Genomic DNA, 10,463 nt, shown 5'->3' with positions numbered 1-10,463 from the left:
GAGAAGCACTTTCCGAGCAGCAAAATTGCCACACCAGATAACCAATTCCTCCTGCTGCTTCTGCGTCTGCTTCCAATGCTCGAAAATCTTTTGTGTTGCTGCTCCTCGTGAGTACCTACTAGGATTCACAACGCAACAACAAGTGAAGAATACCAGAAACCAGTCATTCTATTTGAGGACAATTATGAACGGAAGAGTGATTTCTTCGCCTGAGCTGAGTAGGACGCCGCCGTTGTCGTCTCCATTCCGAGGGAAAACTCCGGGTGTGTTTATATAAGCTTTCTCTCTCTATGTGTACAGGCAAATAAATTCCGAATTGTGCAGTTGGAAGCCATTTTTCGCCCGTTTGAAGAGAAAACGAGGCTGGACCCACACCCCCGCACTTGGCGAAGCTGGTGCGTGTTGCAATGGCATCTCCAAGAATGGAAAGAAACATCGGACCAGGACATGTGCCATCCGTTTTGCCGGAGAATTTAGTTCTGGAAGTCAGGCACTTTGAAAACTGGTCTTACCCGGCCGCTGAAGTTCAATCGATGTGAAATGATTCGATCAAAGTTCCGGGGGGCCTCTCTCTATGACGGTGCTCAGGCATGCAACAACATAACAATCTTCTAACGACTAAAGAGGGCAAAAAAAAGACCGATACAAAGAGTTTGCAAAAGTTAACTTCAAAGTTGTCTGTTCACATAAGAATGTCCTGGACCCGGCGAAACTTTAACTTTCCTTCCCACTACCATCATATCGAATCCCAATCATCCCCCCTTACCAAGTGACGTTAAACAGTTAAAAGGAGCAACTTTAGTAAACATTTTTTGTGCTGCTCACTTGCCCCCTTTTATAAAAGCAATAGCAGCAGCTATGTAACTCTCTTGGAAAACATTTTCTTTCGAAGCAAACTCCAGGAAACTCCGACAAAGAATCGAAATGAGGAAGCAGCATCGAACTAGTGTCCCTACTTAGGAGCGAGCAGAGGAACATAAAATTACTTTTTAAGTACTTCGATAAATATCGAAATTGGCGCCGCCGCCCGACGCTCGATGAGATTTTGTTTTTGTTATTTCCGATTTTTACAGGTTTTTGAGCTTTCTTTACTAAGTTTTTCCCATTTGGAAAGCGATTAAATCTAAAGGTGGCAGAAAGATACTAAATGTTTACTGTTGTTGATCAATTGAAAACATTCAGAATGCTAATCTATGCAAATGAAAATACATTGAAAAACTTAAGGGGGGGGGGTAGGGTCTAACACTTTCAAAAAATCGATTTTTTTATTTTTTTATTTTCTTATTGTAAAACATTTCAAGAACGTTGTGTCAAATTTTCAAGTCAATTGAAGCAAAACTGTAAAAGTTATAGGCCTTTATCTCCTCCTATCTAATACTGCAAGAAAGCAAGAGCAGAAACTTCAAACGCGTTTTTCTCGAAAGCACATTTTTAAAGTCCGTGGACATCGTCATTTGAAAACTACTTATCCGATTCTTTTCAAATTTGGAACATATTTTCTACATATAAAATACCAGACCCCAACGTTTTTCTTTTTTGATTTTTTCACTTTGGGGAGATTTTGGAGGTGAAAAATGGCGGATTTTTAAGTGAAAAATCGTAGTTTTTACTTCAAACAGCCACAAAAATTTCATAAAAATATTTATTAGTTAAATAAAAACGTTGGGGTCCAGAAAAACATCTATTAAAAATATTTTGCTCTGATTTTTTGACTTCAGATGATTCTGTGCTGAGATACAGTGTCCACCGCAAATCCAGTTTTCTAAAAGGCATCCTCGAAAGTGCTCCGTCATCGGCTCATTTTTCAATATTTTTCTACGAAAAATTACTAAATGTTCTTTTAACAATGCTTTGTATAATGCAAAAAATTTGAATACATTTGTTTGAACGATAGCTCTAGAAAAAAATCGTGAAAATGGTGTTTTTTTATACCCGTTAGACCCTACCCCCCCCCCCCCCCCCCCCTAAGGCGATTTGTAATGACATGAAAATACTAATAACATTCTGAAAATTCATCACAAAAACTTACTAAATGTTGTTCTATTTTTTTTTTCTATTTTCAGGCTTTGGATTCGTAACGTTTCAGAGCGAAGATGTAGTGGATAAAGTCTGCGAAATTCACTTTCACGAAATCAATAACAAAATGGTGAGTAATTGTGTTTATTTCTGAAACTCTTTTAGAACTGTTCAAAATGCCAAATAAAAAGAAATGAATAAAATTCAAAATAGAAATAAATCAGAAAAATTTTAAAAATGACAAAAAATACACAAAACATAAAAATGACAAAAATGACAAAAATGACAAAAATGACAAAAATGACAAAAATGACAAAAATGACAAAAATGACAAAAATGACAAAAATGACAAAAATGACAAAAATGACAAAAATGACAAAAATGACAAAAATGACAAAAATGACAAAAATGTCAAAAATGACAAAAATGACAAAAATGACAAAAATGACAAAAATGACAAAAATGACAAAAATGACAAAAATGACAAAAATGACAAAAATGACAAAAATGACAAAAATGACAAAAATGACAAAAATGACAAAAATGACAAAAATGACAAAAATGACAAAAATGACAAAAATGACAAAAATGACAAAAATGACAAAAATGACAAAAATGACAAAAATGACAAAAATGACAAAAATGTCAAAAATGTCAAAAATGTCAAAAATGACAAAAATGACAAAAATGACAAAAATGACAAAAATGACAAAAATGACAAAAATGACAAAAATGACAAAAATGACAAAAATGACAAAAATGACAAAAATGACAAAAATGACAAAAATGACAAAAATGACAAAAATGACAAAAATGACAAAAATGACAAAAATGACAAAAATGACAAAAATGACAAAAATGACAAAAATGACAAAAATGACAAAAATGACAAAAATGACAAAAATGACAAAAATGACAAAAATGACAAAAATGACAAAAATGACAAAAATGACAAAAATGACAAAAATGACAAAAATGACAAAAATGACAAAAATGACAAAAATGACAAAAATGACAAAAATGACAAAAATGACAAAAATGACAAAAATGGCAAAAATGACAAAAATGACAAAAATGACAAAAATGCCAAAAATTACAAAAATTACAAGCATTACAAAAATTATAAAAATCACAAAAAACAATTTTGAAATGAGACAACTTTATTCCAAACTGAAACAGTAATTTATCAAAAATAATACAAAACTATTGTTTTTCTCTCTTTTTCGTTGTACAGGTCGAATGCAAAAAAGCCCAGCCTAAAGAAGTGATGCTGCCCGCGAACCTGGCGAAAACGCGCACCGCTGGACGTGGGACATACGGTGAGTTGGTAGTTTATAGTGGCACTGCTGCCGGTACGTCTTCCGCCGCCGCCGCCGCTGCTGCCGCTGCCGCTGCCGCTGTGGCCAATGCCAACTCCGCCGCCGCCCCCAATTCAACCGTTGGCACTGCCGGGTCCGGAGGGCCTGCCGGAACCTGCCTGCCCGGGCACCACGGAATCGTCGGAGCTGGTGGCCCATCTGCCGCCGCAGCCCATGGAGCAGCCGCCGCCGCAGCAGCCGCAGCAGCTTCGTTGCGCTATGCTCCTTATCCATTGCCCGCGACCTTTTCGAGCCAGCAGGCGGCTGCAGCAGCCGCAGCTGCAGCCGCTGCCGCCGCAACCACCCACATTTTGCCACTGTCATCTGCTGCTGCCGGAGCTGCCGGTGGGGCAGCAGGGGGTCCTTCAATCATTCATTATGCCGCAGGGCCTTCACCAAGCCATTCCCTTCTTGCCGATCTAACCTATAAACGGCTGCTGGCGGCAAATGTCGCAGCTGCTTCCCTAAGGCCACACCCGCAAGTGATTCAAAATCAACCGCGGGCCACTGCCACCCTCACCTATCCCATTGCCGATTTGCTCGGGGCTCAGGGCTTGGACCTATCCACCCTGTACCCACTGCAGGCGGCGGCTTTGGGTCTCTGACCACCAACCACCACCATCATTCAAGTTCAGCGACCCCAGTAGACAGAGACAGAGAGACATGAGATTTATTTTTCTAGCCACCCAAATACACAGATTTGAAGAGCTATAGTTTATAGTTAAACAAAACTCGGTTGTAGTTCACTCACGGTGTGTCTGTTGAAAAAATATATTTCAAGAATATAACCATGACTGCTCCTAGTAGTAGTTGGAAATTTCCCCATTTATTTAGGCCTTAATTGAAAATAATTCCTTAAAGGGTCTTAATCATCCTTTCAAATATTTTCAAGGAAAAAAATTGACTTGTAAAACACTTGTTCAATCATACGAATTATACTTCAGGATATGTGAAATTATTTTTGAATACAACTCTGTTAATGTGATATACATAAGTTGAGAAAAAAAACTTCGCCAACAGAGGAACGGTCTGTTAAAAAAAAATTTGTTTGCTGTCTGTTTCCAGTAGACTCGGAAACGACTGAACCAATCGATTTGAAATTTGGTGAATAGGTATTTGTTTTTGGGATCTTTTATAAAAGTTTCGAACCCTCCTGTCTTAGTCAAGAGGTGCTCCTTTTCAAAAACTACATGAAATATGAAATTCAATGAAAGGTTTTAGGAAGCCTTAAATACGATTTAATATCTTTCGATGAGTTTTGAGGAAAATGTTTTATTTAATTTTTTATTGTTGATTTTTTTTGAGTAGTTTAAGGGTTTTGACAAAATTTGTCAGGAAATTGGCCGAATTTTTTGTCGTCAATTTTTAAATCAAATGCCCGGATTGAGCCAAGTTTTAAAATTGCCCAAATTTGTCCGGCTCAGATATGTGCTGCAAAATTCTGGAAACTTCAAGACAGCTCAAAGTTTAATGTTACACTTCTTACTTTAAAAAAGCGAACAGCGTAGGATGGTACAATGTGTTAATATTTCCTTCCACTTTCAGAATGTGTTTAAAAAATTCTATGTTGTGAGAAAATTTGTTTTTAAGAGCCAGGGACTGCCTTGAAATAAACTTTGGATTAACTTTAGATAAGATATAAATAAAAATAATATAAAGAACTTTAAATAATTTGAAGTTATTCTCTTATTAAAAGTATTTGGAAAATTGCAGGTTTTTGCCAAATTTGCGTGAATATTGCCCGGGTTTTGCTCATCAATTTTGAAATTAAGTGCCTGAATTTTCCTAGAATTTAAGATGAAGTTGCCCAGATTTGTCCGGCCCGGATACGAGCTGAAAAAATATCCGGAAACCTTAGGTATGAGTTTTTTTTTTCATTAGAAACAAATTTAAACTGCAATAAATGATTGGTGTCATGAAACCCAAACAAAATGTGTAGAGTACGGTGGGGTAAAAGTACGACCTTAGTGCTATCCTATTTTTTGAAAAAATTGCTGGTTGTTTTCCAAAAAATCAAGAACAGCATTTGATTCTTTAGACTTGAATCTCTCTTCTACAAAATTACGAAGATAATCAATCGACGCATTTGATAGCAGTAGTGAAAATGCCTAACTGCTATCGAAACGTACTCTTACCCCACCTCTGGGGCAAAAGTTCGAATGATGTGGGGTAAAAGTACGACCATTCAAAATTCCACAATTCTGCATGAAGTCAACAGGAAAATTACTTTTTATCAATCTCTGCTTACAGCAGCAGCTTCTTTGTTCGCTTCTGATACAAATCCTACACATGGGCAAATAACCTGCGCGAATTTGGAGTACTCCACTAACTGTTCACTTTCAGCAGGTTTTAGAAATTCAGTTCTCATCGTTTTTGAGCAATTTTTCGCGCAGCAAGTCTTGCAGAAACAAAAATATGCGCTGATGTTTCCAGAGCATTTAAAAAAGAAATTAAAATTTTCCATTCAGATTTACTCATGTAGACTTTTCGTACTTTTGCCCCATTTGCAGTTCGTACTTTTACCTCTTCAAGGTTTCTTATGATTCACAGATTATTGTGATGAATAAAGACATAGTAATTAAATTCTTTCTTCGGCATTTTAAAGTGATTAAAAACGACTTAAAAGACACATTAAAACTTTCATTGAAAACCAGACTTTTGATTGCCCAAACGTGTTTGCCGTTATTTGAAATATTACATCATTCAAGCATAAAAGTTACTTTTCCTCATTTTTCGGAGTATTTTCAATTTCTACGAAAAAAAAAAAAATATGGCTGGTTGTTGGCAGTCCAAAGTTTTGAATTTTACTGTTCTCGGTTTGTGATAATCCCAAAACGTACTTTTACCCGACTCGTACTTTAACCCCACCTTACTTTATAGGGTGAAGAGGCTGATCGGATAGAAGTTTAAATTCACTGTCCGACGCCATCTTGAAACTCAATATGATGGCTTCCACTTAACTGAAAAATGTTTAATAACTGAAAATCGAATGAATCTCCCACAATTTAAATATTCAGTGGAAGCGCTCCAAAAGAATATTAAAAATAACTATCTGATATAAATAAAAAAAAAATTAGAAAAAGCGATGAAAAACAATATACAGAAATATGACTTATTTTATAAAAAAGGAAAATTACTAACTACTTTTACTAAAGTTTGGCTACCAAATTCAAAAAAATTGAAATAACTATGACAAACTTAAACGATACGAATGACAGAACTTTGAATTAAATAAAAAAAATGTGATAAAAAATGTTTTGGGAAAAATATGTCGAAGATTACTTAATTATGAGAAAAATACTAAAAAAATTGTCAATTATTTCACAAAAATGATAAATATATGACAAATTTGATAAAACTATGACAAAAATCACTCAATTTTTTCCTTTTTTCACTTTGGCTGGTTTGAGTCATTTTGATAAAAAAAAGCAGACAAAAGTGAAATAAGGACAAATATTTGACAACATATTTTCAAACATGACATAACAATAACAAAATTGGAAAAAAATCCCAAAAATCTGACAAACATATGGTAAAACTAAGGAAGAATTATTACAAAGGTGGTGAAATATGGCAAAAATTTAACATTAAAACGACAAAAAATCTGAAAAATGTGCTAGAATATGACAAATTTCTGTCAAAACTTTGGAAAATTATGATAATAATCTGGCTTATTTTGAAAAATGGAATAAGACATTAAATATTTCTTACAAAAATATGTCAAAAGCTTACAAAATTATGACAAATACGACACTAAAATGAGAAAATTTTAAAATAGTATGAAAAAAAAAAAAAAATTATAAATATTTTACAAAAAACATAACAAATGTGACAAAAATATGACAATATAATGTCGAAATATGACATCAAAATGACAAAACTAAGACAAAACTATAAACTTGTGATATAGCTCAGTGGGAAAGTAAGTTTCCTCCTGTTCCGACGACTTAAACGACTAGCAAACAAAAAAGTCGAAAGTATGAAAAAAATTTGACAGTCAAATGAATAAAAAAGTCTGAAAGGGCAATGATAAAAATACGACAAATAAAAAAATAACAAAATTATGACAAAAATTTCCAGCAAAACTTAACAGATTTGAAACAAACCTTTGTTAATTTTTCGTCATAATTTAGTTTTTTTATTGTTTTGTAGCATTTTTGTCATATTTTTATTGTTTTTTTGCCATATTTTTGTCATATTTTTATGACATTTGTAATACTTTTGTTCAAATATCAGTCATTTTATTGCCAATTTTTTTTTGTCCTGTTTGTAATTTTTCATGGGTTTTTATAGTTGGCATATTTTTATCACATTTGTCATATTGTAATTTTTGCTTATAGGTTTGTCAGTTTTGTTCTCCATTTGTTTTTAAAATTTCTACCATCTGTCATATTCTTTTTTTTTTAAATTAATTTGTAATATTTTTCAAATTTGTGTTACATTTTTCTCAATTTTTTTCATAATTTTGTCATGTGACAAACTTGATGAAAATATAACGAAATAATGACAAAACCTGGCAAAATTAAGACAAAACTATGAGTATTTTATATTTGTAACTCAGATGGTTAATCAGTTTCCTCCTGAGCCGATGTCCATGAGATTGAATACAAGAGTAAACATTGAACATAAATGTACCCCATAAGTTTTTCAGTAATTTTTCGCAAACTGCACCGTTGAAATCAGTCGTGAATGACATAAACGACTATAATCGGAACAAAAATAAGTCGTTAAAAATTTTGACAATCGAATGAAAAAAAATTCGCCGAACAATAACAAAAATACGACAAGTGAAGAAAAAAATTTGGACAAAAGTTGACAATAAAATGACAAAAATCTGACAGAACTAAAACAAAGCTTGGTCAACTTTTTTGTCACAACTTTGTTCTTTTTTGACAATGTTTTGTCAAATTTTTGTCATAACTTTGACACATTTTTGTCGTTTTATTATCACATTTGTAATACTTCTGTTATAGTCAGATTTCTGTCATTTTTTGTCAAATTTTGTCCTGTTTGTCATTTTTATAAGATATTAAAGTAGTCATGTATTCTTACTATATTTGTAGTTTTATTTAGTTTTGTCAGTTTTTCTTAATTGTCGAGTTTGGGCATTTGTCTTATTTTTTAAATTTTCTTTTCTATCGTCATTTTTTTTAACTTGTCATATTTTGCTAAATTTTTCTTTTGTTGTTTCTGAATTTTGTCATTCTCATTCATTTCTCATGTTTATCTTCATAATATTATCATATTTTTTCCGTATTTTTACAAAGTTTTGTAATATTTTTGTCATAGTTTTATTAGATCGCAATATTTTACAATTTAGCAATTTTTGAAATTCAACAAGTACAATATTTTAAAGTTGATCGAAAGCCTTCATGGATTTTAAGGTGGTGTACCATAGCTTCAGACACAAAAATTCGACTTCTACCAATTGAGTCCTTTGTAAGTGTTTCATGCAATTTTTAGTCATTTAAAGCATGTTGAAATTAGATGGGAGAAGCCATCTTCGATTTAAAAATGGAATCAAAATCTTGTTTCCAATGTCTCAAAATGTCATAAAAAAATTCAGGCTACAAACCATCAAATTTCTGTGATTTCACGATAAGATTTTTTTGGTGCATGTTATATTTATTATTTCATTACTTAGATTTTTGTAAAGTTTCTTCATTGATGATTAATAACTATAAGTTTTTGCAGAATAATGCAGAATTTCTAAAAAATACATACATATAAGCGCATTGAATCTGCATGGTTTGATTTTTTAAAATATAAATTACTTTCATTAATAAAATAAAATCTTTAAACGATTTTCTGGAAATGGATTATACAAATAATGTACTTGAATGTTGAGAAAACAGATAACTGCTCATGTAGATATAAATTTGATAAACACATTTGTGAAATTTTTGATCAAGTATTTTTCTCTGAAGGGGATTCACTTCACGCTTCCTCTAATAAATGTTATTACAGAGGTGGAAAAAATACTGTTTTCAATTTTTATTTATTGTTTACCAAAATTCTATAACATGAATATTTAAACAAAAACATAAATGGGTAAGATTTTTTCACCGCGAGTTGAAAAAAATTGAAAAATTGTACGTTGTTTGAATAGGGAAGAGTGGAGTATCGTGGACCTTGGGTTAACTGGGGCAATCCAAGATCTTGGATGTTAGAAACGTCGCTCTGTGTTACCATTTTTCCCCATATTTTGTTAACCAGATATTTGCATCTTTTGTAAATCTCACAAATATTGTTTTCAGTTATTCAGCTGCAATTGCTTTGATCTAATCAATATATGAGTCTACTGTTTTGGGAATACTTCTAAACTTTGCATATTGATTGGCCTGTTTCGATTTGGTATCTAAGATAAAATAAATTTTTGTTTTAATCCAGAATATAACTATTTATAAAACTGCCTTTAAAACGGCTTAAACCATACCAATGGTCATTTTCGTTTTATGTAATATTTTTAAAAAATAACGAAGCAAAAGAAAAAAAAGGCCCAAAATAGCCAAATATTCTACTTTTTCGGAATACTATAACATCTGACATGATTTTTTTTTAATTTCTGCAAATATAGCGATTTGACTCAATAAAAAAGTACTAATCGATAATCAATTGTGAACAAATTTGAGCAGGTTTCTATTAAATTATAAAAAGTTTAACTTTTTTGAATTTTTCAAAGCTCCTCAATAAAAAGCTCCATCGTCATTACAATACGATCAGCATTGAAACATTGAGAAGAGTTTTTGATTTTCTTATAATGAAATGATTCCAAACGAGTAATTTTATACCAATTTTTTATTGTAAAAATACCTATGCTAGAGAAAAGGGCAAAAACCTCCAGTCAAATAAATGATGAATGTTATCACCAAGTCTCAAGTTCAATCTGACTTCAAAATTTTATTTGAAATTAATTTTTATTCAAGCAGAGATAATTGCTTTACTAAGAAAATAGCTAAAAATAACATAATTTAAACAGATTAATTCAAGTCACATTCAACCTAGAAATACTTTTTGTAGCTAGAACTTATCAGAGTTTCCTTTTAAAAATACCATGAAGTCAAATTAATTTTCATTCTTCCAAACAGG

The 10,463-nt window shown here is 32.5% G+C and overlaps 1 protein-coding gene across 2 annotated transcripts in view; it reads left to right on the top strand.

The window, feature by feature from the left end:
• Nucleotides 1–2,018: 2,018 nt before the first annotated feature.
• Nucleotides 2,019–10,463, top strand: part of LOC129757525 (RNA-binding protein Musashi homolog Rbp6-like) — a 125,363-nt gene continuing 116,918 nt past the window's right edge. For both annotated transcript variants that reach the window (XM_055754794.1, XM_055754793.1), the window contains exons 1-2: nucleotides 2,019–2,146; nucleotides 3,251–3,335. In XM_055754794.1, the coding sequence (XP_055610769.1) occupies nucleotides 2,033–2,146; nucleotides 3,251–3,335 (199 nt within the window). In that variant the 5' untranslated portion in view covers nucleotides 2,019–2,032. The remainder of the gene's footprint in view (nucleotides 2,147–3,250; nucleotides 3,336–10,463) is intronic.

The sequence above is a fragment of the Uranotaenia lowii genome, chromosome 3 (genome assembly GCF_029784155.1).
Source record: "Uranotaenia lowii strain MFRU-FL chromosome 3, ASM2978415v1, whole genome shotgun sequence".
Lineage (NCBI taxonomy): Eukaryota > Metazoa > Arthropoda > Insecta > Diptera > Culicidae > Uranotaenia > Uranotaenia lowii.
The sequence above is the reverse complement of the archived record's forward strand: the minus strand, read 5'-3'. Positions and strand labels throughout refer to the sequence as shown.